At 44.4% G+C, this 17,448-nt stretch overlaps 1 protein-coding gene across 1 annotated transcript in view; it reads right to left on the minus strand.

The window, feature by feature from the left end:
• Nucleotides 1–430: 430 nt before the first annotated feature.
• Nucleotides 431–17,448, minus strand: part of LOC137274707 (neurochondrin-like) — a 91,248-nt gene continuing 74,230 nt past the window's right edge. Inside the window, exons 13-17 of the mRNA XM_067808057.1 lie at nt 10,694–10,817; nt 9,736–9,819; nt 9,307–9,468; nt 1,537–1,753; nt 431–1,238 (exon numbers count right to left, since the gene is read on the minus strand). Coding sequence (XP_067664158.1) covers nt 1,193–1,238; nt 1,537–1,753; nt 9,307–9,468; nt 9,736–9,819; nt 10,694–10,817 — 633 coding nt within the window. The 3' untranslated portion in view covers nt 431–1,192. The remainder of the gene's footprint in view (nt 1,239–1,536; nt 1,754–9,306; nt 9,469–9,735; nt 9,820–10,693; nt 10,818–17,448) is intronic.

Consider the following 17,448-nt stretch of genomic DNA (forward strand, 5'->3'; position numbering starts at 1 on the left):
AAATGAAGGTCAAGGTCACCAAACCTGATTCGGATGTTCCTTAAACTGCGATGAATCATGGTACCAAATGAAAAAAAAATAGTCTACAGTTTTTAAGATATTCCAATTCGTATGGATGAACAGACTCTAACACCATATATCCCCGCTCCGTATGTGAATAATGGCTTCCACAAGCATGCATTGAGCCAGATAACCTATCATGTCCATCGGCATGCCCAGACCACACAGCAGTACAACTAAGTCAGTTTCAGATTGTCAGAGATCGGAAGTCTAGGATTAGGGTCCAGTGGTACACTTAGTAAAGGACAGGCTGAGGACCGATTTTGTATTTTAGGGGGTTGAGTCCCAGCTTGTGATTGGAGTATAAACTGGTGTTGAAACTGTTCTGTCACTGACCAATGTCCAGGAACATGTCATAGTCAACAAATCATTAACCCATGTTTGTAGTAGTTTATTTTGAATTCAGGCAAACATTACAATCGTAAAAGAATGTATGTGATCATATGTACAAAACATACAAACTGCCTTCGGTCCGTGTTGGTAGGGTGTGGTGGGCATCTCTGAGGGTATCTTCGTGAACTGCCATTGTCAATTATTTACATGCAGCAGTGTCACGGTATCTGCACAATAAACTCTGTTCCAATCACAATTCCCTGGTTCACTCAATCACTATTAACATCTTTACTCATGTCCATCCACAACATGTAATAACAGTAATACACCTCATAACCTCATTCTCTACATTACAGTGAAGACATGTACATAGTCTAATACCACATTACTGGTTTGCATTACAAGGGGGAAGCACAGTAGTGGGAACAGCGAAACACATGCACGTGCAGTACGTGTGGAGCTTTAACCTAGATCAATCCTACTTGTTCTCAGCGTTTCATTTAATGTACAGTTGAATAACATTCTGAGATTTAGATCTTCAACAAGGTAGAATCATGAAGATGCGCAGTCTGAATTTCACTTTATTGGTCTTACTTTTTTGCTTATTAGTGAAATTATCGTTATGTTTTCACTGCAAACGGACTAAAGGGACTTGGAATTATGGTGAGTTACATGTGTACTGTCTTATATCACATGACAGCCTCCTACTTCAATGTTAACATGGATAGTCTCTCATCTGTTGCATGGACCATCTGTTGTGGCAGGTTGGCGGTGTTGCAGCTGTTGATGGTTGGCCTTTTCACACATCAGTCAAGGCCTTCTCAAGGTCATGGCAGTGGTACATGCTGCAAGAGATAAATACTTGAACTGAGCAATGATACCTCACAAGAAGGTTGACAAGAACATGACTTTAAATGGTGTTTGTGTTTAACTAAATGGGAAGGGAATATGGTGGTTGATTGTACAGCCATGTGGTGGTAGACTATAAGGGCATGTGGTGGTAGACTATAAGGGCATGTGGTGGTAGACTATAAGGGCATGTGGTGGTTGACTATAAGGGCATATGGTTGAAAAGTTGAAAGTATAGTCAGTTATTTACATGGGCACTGTGAGGACTGACAGTGACAAAATGTTGGTTCTTACTGGGCTAGCTCAATCCCCCTCTTTTCTCGGATGACAAGTCTGGATGGCTTATGATGGGAGGCCAGAGTCAGGATGAGAGAAAGCAAGGCTGTCTCTGTGTCGGGATCCACACCTTCTCCTCTCACCCCAAGTAACATTCTGATGAGTGCAGGCAGCCATCCGGACTTGAGAATGAGTTTGGCAACATCTTGGTAAAGTGGTATCAGGGCACATAAACCTGTATAACATGCACATGTAAAACATGGACACAGAGGTGTAGAGACTGATGGTCTGTGATAAGTGAAGCCTTACTTTGCACAGAGAGTGAAGGTCTGTAAGAAGTGAAGCCTTGCTTGGATAGAGAGTGATGATCCATTGATAGTGAAACCTTACTTACCATAGAGAGTGAAGCCTTACTTAGCATAGAGAGTGATGGTCCATTAGAAGTGAAACCTTACTTAGGATAGAGAGTGACTGTCCATTAAAGTGAGTGAGTTTAGTTTTATGCTGCACTCAGCAATAATCCAGCTATATGGTGGCGGTCTGTAAATATTCGAGCCTGGACCAGAAAATCAAGTGATCAAGAACATGAGCATTGATCTGCACAACTGGGAACTGATGTCGTGTCAACCAAGTCAGCAAGCCCGACTACCTGATCCCGTTAGTCGCCTCTTATGACAAGCATAGTCGCCTTTTATGGTCAAGCATGGGTTGATGAAGGCCTATTCTACCCCGGACCTTCAAGGGTCAACTGTCCATTAGAAGTAAAGCCTTATTTAGCACAGAGAGTGACTGTCCACTAAGAGCAAAGCATTACTTTTTACTTTGCATGATCAGTGACGATCCAGTAGAGGTGAAACCTTACTTAGCATATAGAGTGACTACTGTCCATTAGAAGTGAAGCCTTACGGATCATGGAGAGTGACTGTCCATTAGAAGTGAAACCTTACTTAGCATAGAGAGTAACTACTGTCCATTAGAAGTAAAACCTTACTTAGCATAGAGAGTGACTACTGTCCATTAGAAGTGAAGCCTTACTTACCGTAGAGAGTGACTACTGTCCATTAGAAGTGAAACCTTACTTAGCATAGAGAGTGACTGTCCATTAGAAGTGAAACCTTACTTAGCATAGAGGGTGACTGTCCATTAGAAGTGAAACCTTACTTAGCATAGAGAGTGACTGTCCATTAGAAGTGAAACTTTACTTAGCATAGAGAGTGACTGTCCATTAGAAATGAAACCTTACTTAGCATAGAGGGTGCCTGTCCATTAGAAGTGAAACCTTACTTAGCATAGAGAGTGACTTCTGTCCGTTAGAAGCATCCTCGATATCTCCAGGGTATACGTTCCGATAAGTCTCCACTTTACCCTGGACGCATCTACGGCTCTGCCCGATAAATATATTACCTCCCTTTGCTGACTCCGCCTTCTCACAGTAGCCAATCAGCAGGGCCGCCGTTATAACTGAGCTTGCCAGTGTCAACAAAGGTAGTGGTCGCAACTGCAAAGGTTTGATCGCAGTGCGTCCCAGATTTTAGGGAAATCATACAAACAAATTGACAGGTCCGAAACTTTAAAACAACATATGCAAGAAAGCCTTCTACCTCTTCCAGAGAACCTCTGGATGGTTTCTGTTGACAAGTATAATCGGTTAGATAATTAAAAAAACGAAAGTGAGTTGTGATTGGTTCGCTCAACTTCCCAGCGTAGACACCTGACTGGATCAAAAGCCAGTCAAGGGAGGTAATAAATTTATCGGGCAGAGCCGTAGATGCGTCCAGGGTATAGTGGAGACTTAACGAACATATACCCTGGAGATATCGAGGATGATTAGAAGTAAAGCCTTACTTAGTATCTAATAAGAATGACTACTGTCCATTAGAAGTGAAACCTTACTTAGCATAGAGGGTGCCTGTCCATTAGAAATGAAACCTTACTGAACATGGAGAGTGACTGTCCATTAGAAGTGAAGCCTTACTTTGAAATCTTACTTGGCATGAAGTCTTACTTAGCAAAGAGAGGTGTATTCTTCTCAACTCTCATCGATAATCTTGATGTTGAAACGTACGTCAAAATACAGATGGAAGAGCATGACATGCTGGCATTCTTTCTTGGGGCCAACAACAATGATACTGATAAACTAGTAAAATCTAGTTATTTGTTTATATTTGTCTACTTATCCTGCATTACTCCTCAATGCATTTACTGCTATACTTTTGTCAAGACGAAGCTGTGCGATGGAAACGTCAAAGCGATGTTGTTCCAATCATGCGAGTTGCCATCTTGCCATCACAGTGCGCCCATGTGCCCCCAAAAGTGTTGACATCACATATCTACACATTACTGTTGGAACATAACATCTGAAGAAAACCCTTATTGGGAGGTAGCACAGAGATGGGTAAAAGAAACTGAGTAATGCATCTGTATCCAACAGAAAGGAGGTAGACGTGGAGTGGAAGTGGAATAATCCTGAGACCATGCTGCCAATATGAACCAGCAAGAGCCTGAGGAACGAAATGCGTCCCAGTAGAAAGGTAGTGAAAAGAGAAGCCAAGGCCACAATGTAAACTAACCTACCAAGCGAATGCACCAGGAGAGTCACATGGCTCGCTCTGGACTGCTGTGGGGTTAATGGTGAGAGGGATTGGTAACCTGCTGAGCTACCACCAGGGGACCAAAACTGTGAACACCCTCCACATCCTCGAGAGCCACGTCACTCAAATAGTGACTGGTGAAAACCGTGTCAGATTTCCAAATGCTTCCTTCCAAGATGGATTTAATGGAACAGTTACTATGGAGGGCCATTGTGGAGGCCACAGCTCTAATTTCATATAGGTTGTGAGCCCAAGGCAGGTCCAAATTGGCAGCCACATTCGTCTGAAGAATGGTAGCCCACAACCACGTCACTTCTGTCGTTGATGACTGAGAAACAGGAATAAACAGTCAATCCTCATACCACAATGAGCCTTACCAGTTAAGGTAAAGCGAAATGGGCCAAACTGGACATAATGAAGCTCCACTTCATCCTCAGATCCCATAATCGGAGAGAGAGGCGGAATAGTGAAGAATCTGTCTGGGAGCTGATTTTTCACAGTAAAATCCTAGCACAATTCCAGGTGCAGAGATCCATGCGTGGTCTGTTCCACCAGAACCCAGGTACAACCAGGAGCATGTAGCTCACTCACCCTAGCTGCCAAAGCCAGTGCTAGAAGAAAATCGATCTTCTTAGTGAGGTTGTAAAATGAAGTAGCATGAATAAGTTTAAACGGTGCCTCCTGCAATAAACAAAGCACCACATTCAGGCCCCAAGCAGGAGGCCAAAACAGGAGGCCTCAAGAGAGAAACAATGCAACAAAGCTTACATTTCTGGAATATGGTCACCTTCCTGTTCAAAAACTTTCAAAGGACTTCCATTTGTCATCATATAACCAACGAGTAGATGGTGTATGTGCTAAAGTGATAGCCCTCGCTGCTTGAACGGAATAGCCCTTAGCACTGAAAGTCCTTTGCAAATAAACCGGGCGTGTAGACGAAACCAACCTGGAGCCAGGTGCGGTTGCCTGCTTCATGGGTGCACCAGTAGAATTGGCCAGTGTGGTAGCTCTAGGGGATCTTTGAGGACAAACTTTCTTAGATCCACAAACCAACTTCTTGTTGGTCACCAAGGCACGATCAAAAGCAGAGAGGCGACAAGGCTCCCTGATTTTTTTAAGAACCCTGGAGAGAAGTGCTGGTGGTGGTAAAGCATATGTGCTTAGATTTAACCAAGAAACACTGAGAGCGTCCACCACCCATGCTTGAGGATCCTGAACCGGTGATATGTCGGTTCGGGTCGGGCAATTCTGTCTGGTTGCAAACAAATCTATGTTGGGACCGCTGACAGCCGACGGTGAGAAACAATGGCAAACACCCCTGGGTGTAGCATCCACTCCGTGGACGATTGTGCGCCAGAATGTTCCTGCAACCTGGAATGAGCTGGATGATGAATTTCAGGTTCAGACTATCTACCAGATGAAAAAATCAAAAAGGCTGGCAAAGCAAAGATGGAGAGCGGGTCGTTCAACACCAGACCACCATGGAGTTGTCTTTCAAAATGACGAGTTCAGCATGCTGAAGACGTGCTTGCCAATGAGACACAGCCAGAATCATTGCCTCCAACTCCAAATTGTTGATATGTCACTGGCTGAGGTCGGTGGACCACCGCCCCTGTTCCTCGAGATGGGCTCCCCAACCCTGGAGAGACGTAAAGACAGAGTGGGTGTTAACTCAAAGAGACGCCGCCTAAGATATTTTACTCTCTCCTCCACCACTGGAGACACCCCTTGAGGTGGGATGGTAGAGTGATAGAAACCACTTGATCCTGTTCCCTGAAAAATGGAGCCAGAAACATGTGAAGTGGACGCAATTGAAGGCGACCCCTGGCTGTCAAATCCTGAGCTGAAGTCAACAACCCTTGAAGTATTTGCCAATGACAAAGAGTACGAGGTTGATGAAGAATGGGAGATAGATGCTGCTGAGTCCTCAGCCATCGATTCCATGGAACCAAGGCAAGATTCACATGTGTCTGAAACAAACCCCCCTATGAACAGGGTGGAAATCCACCCCAGCTCATGAAGCAGGCGCCTGGTGAAATCCCTGTGACATGCCCGAGTGTCTGGATCCTCCTGATTGAGGAGACATAACAATCGAACTGGGTTTGGTTATTCGTATAAAAAGCCACGAAGCAAACGCCTGTTTCTGAGTTGGATTGGCGTATGCACATATGCATCCTACAAGTCTAGACTCATCACGTAGTTGTGGGGTCTGATTCTGGTTCTCAGCAGGCGCAACAGTCATTTGGAAGTGAGGTAGGGTTCCCAGGTAATGTTCGTTGAACCAAGCTAAATTGTGGATCATTCTAAACTTGTCAGAGCAGAGTCCTTTGGGGGAATCCAAAATACCAGGGAGTAAAAAAAAACAACTGTTGTCATAACTGACCCCTGCACCCCGGTCAGTGTGATCCCAGTGGGGTTGATAGTTCCCAGGGTGTTTCCCTCTCTCATGACCTCTACCCTGAAAGGGCTGACTAGACTGGGGTTGCAGGGAGCAACGCCTGGGTTGAAAATTTCCTGTCCTAGAAACCTTAAGTGCTGAATTCTTCGACCCTTGTTCCAAGGCTTTCAGGGCCGATTCATCACGAGCATTAGCAGAGACCTGCAAGTGAGTATTAGACACTAAGCCATTAAACAGGGATGCAGCCGACCAAGGTTGACGTAGTAGGTATCGTTTAAACTCTGAGTCCCAATCTGTTAACGCCAAATACCCCAAACAGCATGTGTCTGTGATTTCCACCAATCTTGCTTTCAATTGTGTTGCTCATGTGTTCAATTTGCTGCTGCTGTAAAGCCATCATAGTTTGTAGATGATCAAGCCAATTCGGATTCTTTTCCAATAAGTCCTGCTTAATTATCCTTGATGAGGAAGCCAAAGTAGAGAGTTGGTTTCAGGGAACGACAAATTTCTGTTCCACAAAAGCTAAACGAGTGTCCAGCATATGCAACATCTCTGGTATAGATGAGCCAGTTATCCAATCTAAATCCTCACCTACTGTGTGCACTAAATCCACAGCATCCAAAGCATGGACAGGAAAATTCTGAAAATGGGGTGCCATAAGGGACGGTATAAGGGATAACTGGGCAAAGTCCTCAACACCATAATCAGATTCTTGATCATGTAATACGGTGGAATAGAAGTGGGGTCCAACCAAACCTTATCCCGCTTATCAGTTCTTGGACCTGGGGATGGAGCTATCCCTGACAACCGATCATCCATCAAGTCCGAGACTTGTTGAAGGCCCAAAGGAGTATTAATTTCTGGTGATGAATCCTCATACATCAGAATAAAATCCAACTGATAGGCCTGAGATCTCCGAACAGGTGACCGACTGCGAGACCTATGTCTCTAATTGGCAGATGTCTTGCTATAACGTGAACTATCTCCAGTTGAAGCTGAGTCACAATGAGAAGAACCCCTTGAAGTAGAGGTGCCACCCGGAAACATAGAAGGAGCCTCAACAGACAACATAAAAGGCGTCACATACCTCGAGTCGAAGACACAGATATAAAGGGCGTCAGCAATATTAGGGATGTGACAGCTGTTGACGGCGCCGTAGGAGTCATTGATGCTAAAGGCGCCATAGGCGCCATAGGTGCTGCAAATGCTGACTGGCCAGTGAGATAAGGAGGCGCCGCCTGTGGAGTAAAAGGAGGGATTCCTGCAAGCACCATCCTCTCTGGTAAAATATCGATTGCGAAAAGGATTCCATCCAAGTTGGATCAAAGTAAGGCATCACCACATTCTGGTCTGTAGGGAGGTAAGTTGGTGCCGAAGGCACTGATTTTGTTCCTGACATGGCAGGCACTATCGTCGTTGGTTGAAGTATAGCACTCTCCTCCGAAGAACCACAAATTTCAATACCCGCCGGAGACCCGGCCAAGTCCTGAGAGGTAGACATTCTACGCCAAAAATCTTGCTGTGTGAGATGCTTCTTGGATACAATCAAGAACTTTTTAACTTTGTGGGAGAAAGTCTGGCACAAAATTCACACTTGGAAGTCAAAGAACACTGCCGAGTACAGTTCTAACATCTCAGATGGGGGTCCTTACTCGACTTACTACTGTTGCAGGTAACACAAAGTGGCATAAATCTGCAACTTAAGTATAAAAGCCAACTAGTAATGTGTGTAAGAAAACACATGACATAAGAAAGAGAACCAGGATTTCCCATGTACCAAACACATGGTTAAGGGAAATAAACACTAGCAAAATTTACACACAAATAACAACACATAAAGAAGACAAAGTGTAGAAAATACTAGTAATGTAGGAAGTTAAAAGTATTACCCAATAGAAACCATTGTCAATCAGAACAGAACACATAGCCGTGTTCACGTGTCGTGAATGCCACATGGTTAAATTGAACAAACTGCTGCACGAAATATACATGAAATACATGAATAACATGCAAACCAAGTAAATATATAACAAACATCTCTTAAAAAATGAAAAAGTCATTCTTGAAGAATCTAAAGAAAGAAATACACACACATAGCAACACACTCAAAGTGTTTAGTCGTAAGTTTAATCCATTACACCAATGCACATCCTGTCAGCCAGGTGACCAGCAGTAATGTGAGGATACATCAGCACTTTTGGGGTCATATGGGCACAGTGCGATGGCAAGATGGCGACTCGCATGGTTGGAACAACATCTCTTCGACATTTCCATCACACAGCTTTGTGTTGTCAAAAGGAGAGCAGTAAATCCACTAATGCAGGATAGGGCAAAAATATAACATGTCATTTTACTATTATAGCATGCTCAAAGTACTTGTATAAACTAAAAGATATCCTAAATCATGTGTAAAACGAATACCTGAATGTAGATAGCCTGTATATATTTGGTTAAATATTCCCATTGTCTGTGTATGTACATGTATCTATATATGTATATGTGTGTGTGTATGTTTGTTGAGTATTCTGTAACTTTGTTATATGGTTATGTTTTCATGATCTTCGGACCTATCTGGAGGAAATAAAGACATTCATTCATTCATTACTTAGCACAGAGAGTGACTGTCCATTAGAAGTGAAGCCTTACATAGCATAGAGACTGAAGCCTTACGTAGCATGGAAAGTTACTGTCCATTAGATGTGAAACTTTACTCAGCATAGATTTTATAAGCCTTACCTAGCATAGACAGTGAAGAATTACTTAGCACAGTGAGACTGTCCATTAGAAGTGAAGCCTTACTTTGCATGGAGAGGAACCAGAGCTCAGAGATGTCCTCCCACACTCCACGATACATCTCTGAGACTCCCAGGGCTGGGGGCTTCTGACTAACTCGACAGTGACACTTGCTCAGGAAACTGATACTCCCTGCGAGAAACTGATCCCTCACCTCCGGCTGGATGTCTGGAAGAAAGAGTGAGTGAGTGAGGGAGGGAGCATGGTCTAATACCACAATATTCCAGCAATATCACAGCAGGGGACACCAGAAATGGGCTTCACACATAATACCCATGAGGGAATTTAAACCCATGTCTTTTAGCATGACAAGCCAACTCTTTACCCACTATGCTACATTTCAGACCCCTGGAAGTTGAGTAAGTCAGTGATAATGTAACTCTCACATGAGTCAATAAGTCAGTGTGTGACTTACCTCTTTTAACCAATACTAACCTGTTCTGTGATTCTGGTGCCGAAGTAGCATGAGCCCAATGGTGACAAAGTTTCCCGACATGACCAGCAAGTTGAAGTCATGCACTGAAACAGTATAACTTGAGTGTACATAACTGACTATATGAAGGCAGTACTGAATGGGATGGTTCAGGGTTGGATTGGTTTGGTGAGAGAAGGTGGGGCCAGCTTGTTTGGGGTGTAGTGAAGTACCTGTGTTGGTGAGAGAAGGTAGGGCCAGCTTGTTTGGGGTGTAGTGAAGTACCTGTGTTGGTGAGAGAAGACCTGTGTTGGTGAGAGAAGGTAGGGCCATGTTGTTTGGCATGTAGTGAAGTACCTGTGTTGGTGAGAGAAGGTAGGGCCATGTTGTTTGGCATGTAGTGAAGTACCTGTGTTGGTGAGAGAAGGTAGGGCCAGGTTATTTGGGGTGTAGTGAAGTACCTGTGTTGGTGAGAGAAGGTAGGGCCAGCTTGTTTGGGCTGTAGTGAAGTACCTGTGTTGGTGAGAGAAGGTAGGTCCAGCTAATTTGGGGTGTAGTGAAGTACCTGTTTTGGTGAGAGAAGGTAGGGCCAGCTTGTTTGGGGTGTAGTGAAGTACCTGTTTTGGTGAGAGAAGGTAGGGCCATGTTGTTTAGGGTGTAGTGAAGTGCCTGTGTTGGTGAGAGAAGATACAGCCAGCATGTTTGGGGTGTAGTGAAGTACCTGTGTTGGTGAGAGAAGGTAGGGCCAGCTTGTTTGGGGTGTAGTGAAGTACCTGTTTTGGTGAGAAAAGGTAGGGCCAGCTTGTTTGGGCTGTAGTGAAGTACCTGTTTTGGTGAGAGAAGGTAGGGCCATGTTGTTTAGGGTGTAGTGAAGTGCCTGTGTTGGTGAGAGAAGATACAGCCAGCTTGTTTGGGGTGTAGTGAAGTACCTGCGTTGGTGAGGGAAGGTAGGGCCAACTTGTTTGGGCTGTAGTGAAGTACCTGTGTTGGTGAGATAGAGGCAGACCAGGTCCAAGAGTTGGTGGAACTTGTGGTGGGAGGATGCTGTGGCTGGCTCGGTGACAGACAGGTTCAAAAATATCCCACACAGGCTGGCAATACAATCCTACAACAGTTGTATCCAGAGATAGTTTACAACATCCACCATTATACAAACATGGTTCATTTGAAATTAATCATAAAGTGGCTGGTCAATATTGCTATTGACATATCAATGGAAATAGGTTACCATGGAAATGAATGACCGAAATATTACCTTTAGATTGAGTGAAGTAGTATAGGGAATGACAGTCCGAAAACACTTTTCAAAAACCCCTCTAAAAAGCCTCATTTACTAAATGAGGCTTTGGTGGGACCATTAACTCTTGCTACTATTGCCCCTACTACAAAGCCACACCATCACGTTTACCGTGACTTGGCAGGCGGTAACACTGTGCCGTACGGTACGATCAATAATTCTTCTCTTACAAACCCCCTACCCGGCCCATCCCTCAAGTAGTATAAGTTAGGTTCGTCGGCTTTCATATCCACTTTATCTATGTTGTAAGTTTTGACTGACCATATAGGATCGGTGGCTCGCTTACGGCTATCGCCCTCGTGTTCCCCCGGCTGGTATAGATACCTAACTAAGACCCTATCTGGTATCTGTTTCTCCTTTCCACGCAATGGAGCAGACGACTCTGCTAACACTGATTTTAGTTTGATAGCGTCTGCCGGTTTCTTACCAGTGAGCCGGGTTACTTCATGGTTGATTGCCGACACCACCTCGGGTAACCTCGCTACCCATTCGGTCGATCGTTTTCCAGTGGTTGTCATTTCCCTAGCATATTGATGACCGAACAAGCGCTCAGCTAAAGTCCTATTAAATCTCTCAACTATAGCTTGGCTGCGATGGGCTCCAGCCGTGCCACGCCTGACCTTCGTATCGTGTTTGGCTAGCAGTTGTGACACGGCACCCATGAACTCCCGTCCGGGGTCAACTTGCAGCTCTGTTGGCCATGTCAGCGGGCTGCGTTTGTATATGCGTTCGAATCCTCTGGCTACTTTGACCGAATCTTTCGTGGTCAAGGGTTCGGCTTCCTTGTAACGACTGGCTACGTCCACTACGGTTAAGGCATACTTGTACCTCTTATCGTGGGGTAGGAACAGTAGGTCTGCCTGGTGAATTCTATTAGGTATGTTAATTCCGAAACTCCTTCTAGGTACGTAGCGTGGCGCTGGCAAATAGATCTGCCACAGGGCTTGTTTTTCAAGCCACGCTTTGGCTTTCTCCGGTGATACTCGCGCCATTTTAGCTAGCTTATCTACTGCGCTAGCTCCTTTCCAATATCCACGCGGGCTGTAATAAATAGCCTCAAATTTTTTCATGTCCATACGCGTATGTGTTTATACCATCAATAGCTATCCAACGTTTCGTGTCCATAGGCGATAGGGACGTCTTGTTTATAGTCAGTCCGTATATCTTATGTCCATCACTTCTAAGCGTGTTCATCTTATGTCTAAAGGTACGGGTCTTGAACAGGGCCTCCTTGAATCTGACGTGTTTGATGTGTTGTTTCACCACATACTTCTTAACCCCTTTAGCTTTTCGGATCTCACTATTGTCGGCTTTCAATATGGAGTACATCTTAGGTCTCAAACCTATGTACTCAGCTATTGGCGTGCCAGCACACTCGTCCTTCATCTTACCTAGGACCTTTTTATTTACCGTGCTGTGCATGGTATGGGTCTTAGGATAGTCGCTGGTGTCGTATAAATCGATGTGTTTTTTCATATCCTCGTATACATCCTCGGTTCGAATCTCCATCAGCAGGGAATCCGTGTCAGTGTACAGCACTTCGCACCTGTCGCCGTACTGTTTCTTAAGCTCGTTGTAGTAAAAGTCGTACATCAGGTGTTTGGATAAATCGAGGATACTCATCCCAACGTAAACAGGTCGGTTGAATTTTATGTGACTTTTCTTCATGTGTATGGCAACTAGGTCATCTGTGAATATTTTATTACGGTTGAATGCCGGACTGGCTATCAATTTCCTGAGCTTGTCTTCCTCACTAGATCTAACCAGTTTCACGGTTACGCGTTTCCTCAGGTTTTCCATAGTCTTACCAAACACCGAGTTGTTCATGAGTTTGTAGAGATTTTTCTCAAAATCACTGGTGGCTTTTTTTCGTAGGTCTGTGTTCATTCTGATGTAGGGCTCCATCCATGGGCTCTGGTCGAACATGAGCACCCTGTGTATTTTGGTCAGCCTCATACCCAATGACAGGTACAGCTGTAGGTTGCGATAGTGAACTATGTACTTGGTCTTATTCATTAAGTTAGGCACGAGTTTCTCAACGTCCGCCACACGACCACCTGACAAGTTATGTTGGTACTCAGACATCCAGTCTGTGTTAACCTTCATACGTTCGGGTGCAAGGGGATAGCTGTTGTGCGATGCGTGTAATGCCTTGGGATACTCTAAGTCAACTTCGAGGATATACCCTTTGTTCGAATCTGGTGCAATGCTCATAACATCAACGTTTGGTACCCATTCGAATCCTCCTGTAGGTAGATACTGACTCATAGCCCAGCCGTACAGGTTATTTGCGTCGAGGTAGAGAATGTGATTGGTTGGTTTGTTAGGATCGTAACCTTTCACGTATTGATTATTTGCTTTAGCGTATCGTTTGGATGCCATGGAAATCCCACCTCGCAAGCCTTTCTCAATGAATAGGTGCATGTCGTAATCTGTGAGCAATTCCAAATTAACTCCGGTCTTTCTAAGCAAGGCGTCCCACGACAGACCTGGGCTGGTGTAATACCATGCGGGGTCGAGTTTATACTGCTTTAAACATGTTTGCCGAAACGTCTCGAACACGTCGGCTAACAGCAGTACATCTGTCCTCAAGTACAGGTCGTGATAATCGCCAAGGTTCTTACAACCAAGTTTATTCCATACGTTAATCGCGTGCGAGTAATCGTCTCGTGAGACGGACGCCTCATTCAGCTTGCTATAAAAGCAGTCGATAGGAGGTAGTCTGGTCTCTGTGAACTTAGCCCAGCTATCCATGTACTCATATGGGTATACGCCCTTCCTCATGAGCAGGTGTCTAGTCTCGGCGTCTGTGTATCGATCGGTGATAGGGAAGGTATTGTTGGCCTTGACCAGACTGTCGAGTGACGACAGGAGGAATTGAAACGAGTCAATGAACCTAAGTCCGTTTAAGCTGAAGGAGATGTATCTCTCCATGTTGTTGGGAATGCATGATATATTACCATCGATTTTCGCGATGGCCTGCATGATCAAGTGAGAGTCGTATCCTCTCAAGTTGTGAAAGACAACGGGGATGTTTATTGTCTTAGGATTGATTTTAAGCTTGAGGTTGCACGCGTTGTGAGCGGCGCCTCTATACTTACCAGTTATGTGGCAGTGATCTCTCACCGAATCACCGTTAAGTGGCGAGTCGCACACGTGACAGTTAGTGCTACTGGCGTGAGCTATCTTGTCGGCTCTGGTCATACGCATGGGAGCGATTCTATACAATGCATTCCTAATAATTTTTTCTTCCTCCTGCAAGCACTTTAGAAACCTTTCAGCCGCGTCAGGACCCCTATACACTACCGGAGCTTTCGTTTCCCCGTCACAACGGACGACAATGTATCCAAACGAACAGGCTTTATGCTCTTGTGTTTTTTGTGTGAAACTCCCACTAGTGGATGATTCCCCAACCACTAAGGCTTCGAAGTCGGCGTATATTATATAAGGCACAGACATTTGGTTCTTGTGATTGTCGAATTTTAGGATATTTTCACCTTCCTTAGGCATGTCGACTCGTATGGCCGTCTGCCCAACACCTTGGCAATCCTCCAGGTGGGATTCTAATAAATCGGCCCGACTGAAACAGTGTAGGCATCGTACACAAAAGTGTTTTTCCCCATCGTGTTTCGACTGGTCGTGTAACAACCGGCTGAGATGTTTTATCCACGTGTAGTGATACTTTTCACCTTTTTGAATCATGAATAAATTAATAACTTGACAATCCTTCACCGGGCTGACCCTGTGTATTATTGTTGTATTACCTTCGTGGCCAAAAACATTTATAGCCAGATTATTCTGTTTTTCTACTTTAGTAATCTGGGTTATTGGGGTTGGTTCATCTATACCATCCCAGTTGAGCCCATCATCCTGTGGATAATTAGAAGGCCTGTTCGGATTAGTGACAGCTGGAAATATGGCTGACCTGAGAGATAACCTCAGGCAATCGTTTCCTCTATTCTTAACGTTTACTATGGCTTGTTTGTTCTTATAGTAGGGAGGCAAGTCTAGGTATGACCCACCTCTGAACGGCACGTATTTAGCTATGTCTAGATAGACGTTATCGATTTTATCTACAACCCACCCGGACCCCATGTGCGTGTAGCGTTCTAGGTATTCTCGTATCTGCTGAAAACTTGTATCGATTGATGCGTCAATGGTCTCTGCATGTGTGACGACCTCTTGTTTACCTCGGAAGTAAGGTTGAAAATACTCAGTGGTACTCCCAACCTGCTTATCGAGCGACATTTTCACTGTGATCTGAAACTTGATACTTCCTAGATTATTTAGTTCCTGGTTGACCTTATCAGCTATCAGAGGCTTGATATCTGTAATGTCTATGTTTCTATCAACACGCATGCGCCAACCTCTCAAATAATTGCCTACGGCGTGCTCAGTGCGCACAAACTGTAGGTCAATAGCTCTATTCTGTCGTAATAATTCTACAAGCTGTGGTTTTCTCATACGAGAATACCCGCCTAAACCCAAATCGTGTGCCTCGGCTTTCAGTTGTTTTACAGTTGGACGTGCTACGGGGGTATGTGATAACAATGCAGTTAACCCGGCTTTCCCCAATTTTGAATAACCCGTGTATCCAAGCTGTTTCGCTTGAGCTTTTAACTGTTTTACCGTAGGAGGGACTTCTAAACCTAGTAATCTCAACAATGCTGGCTTCCGCATTCTAGAATACCCGATAACACCTCTCTGTTTTGCGACCCTCTTGAGCTCGCGCACAGTAGTCATTGTGTTTACACCTAAGAGAACTAATGTCTAATTGGTTCACAGTAAGGGGAGGTAACTCCTCCACTCTTGATAAAAAATATTTTATTTCTTGTAATCACTTATTAACCAAACTCGGTTTGTTGGCCACAATTCTCGTAAGTCTTCCAACAGCTTGTGTGAATCTATGTAGGCATCGATCAGTGTTTGGTTATTTGATAACAATTCGATTAACCCGGCTCTCCCCAGGTTTGAATAACGCCGGCATCCAAGCTGTTTTGCTATAGCTTTTAATTGTTTTACCGTAACATAGGCTTCCATATTCAAGAATGTACAGTAGACATGTTTACACCTAAGAGAACCAATCTCTAATTGGAGTCTATCTTGAGCAGTCGCCTACGTTCTTTTATGTAGCCTTTTTTATTCTCGTATATGAGTTGATGTCTGACTACGTTCGCTCCGTGAGCTTTACATAGACAGTAGTGTCCTTTAACCCCGATACCACACACAGAACACGTGTAGTTAGGACTTCCCATATGGAAACAACAGAACCCCTGATTCCTGCATTTCCTACCACAAGCCTCGGTCTTCCCCATAAGTATATATTCGCATCGGTATGGAGCGGGTCTCATGTTTACTTATATAGGTATTTTAGTTTAATTGCTTAGCAACCAACGCAGTAGCTGCTATACCCAACACTATGAAGCCCAGTTCACGATTCATTTGTCCCTTGGATGGTGTGTAGTACTGAGCGAGTGTGGGTTTATTGAGCGGTTCCAATTGTTTACCAGTTAGTAGATAGTATTCTTTCATTGCTTCATCAACATCGTTGAATGTTTGAACGGCATGGTTTTCATGCGTGAGTTGTTCGTTAATAAAATCGATCCTCTGGAGGCGTTTTTTAGCGTACTCGGCCTGTGCTCTTTGTAATTTCTCAGTAGCGAGATCGTGTCGCTTCCTTTCTTCCTGTATTTCAGCCGCGTGATCATCTCGTAGTTTCGAGAAGAGGAAATTACTCCCGGAAAATGCCAGGGCATTCACTAACGCCCCACCAACCATCATAGCTATCGTGGCCATCCCTATATTTATTTCATTATATTATCAGGTATTATTCCTTGTTTTACTAGGATGTCTTTTGTGGCCATCGCCATACCAAGGTTCATTATGAGCATACCCATATCCTGCAGGTTGAAATCTAGCTTGATAGTTGGTTGTTTAAGCACCATTTTAGTCAACCGAGCGTACCCTACTGCTAGACTGGCTACCACTGTGGCGTGGTATGCGTCGTTGACGAACGTTTTCCCCTCAGACATTATGTATATGATATAAAATATTTTAAATTATAACATGATATGCGGGTCAATAGTGGGGGATACCCCCATACCCTCACTGTTCTCACTGTTGGGTTGTGGCTCACTGTGGGAGGTGTATAACCATGTTATAACCACGGCAGCAGTTACGCCTACAGCCAACAACAGTCGGGTTGGGTTGGTCACTTTATGTTGGTTACACCACCGTTTTTTACCGGCAGCTACTCTCTTAGGATTCTTCTGTCTGGTTACTGTTGAAGTGGTCTCCACCGTCACCTCGGGACTCACTGTTTGGGGTGTGGGGGGTACCACCACTGGGGTCTCCACCGTCACCTCGGGACTCACTGGTTCCGTCACCTCGGACATCTATACTATTATTATTATTTTTTCTCTCAAATTGGCAATGTTTT

The sequence above is a fragment of the Haliotis asinina genome, chromosome 2, assembly GCF_037392515.1.
Source record: "Haliotis asinina isolate JCU_RB_2024 chromosome 2, JCU_Hal_asi_v2, whole genome shotgun sequence".
NCBI lineage: Eukaryota > Metazoa > Mollusca > Gastropoda > Lepetellida > Haliotidae > Haliotis > Haliotis asinina.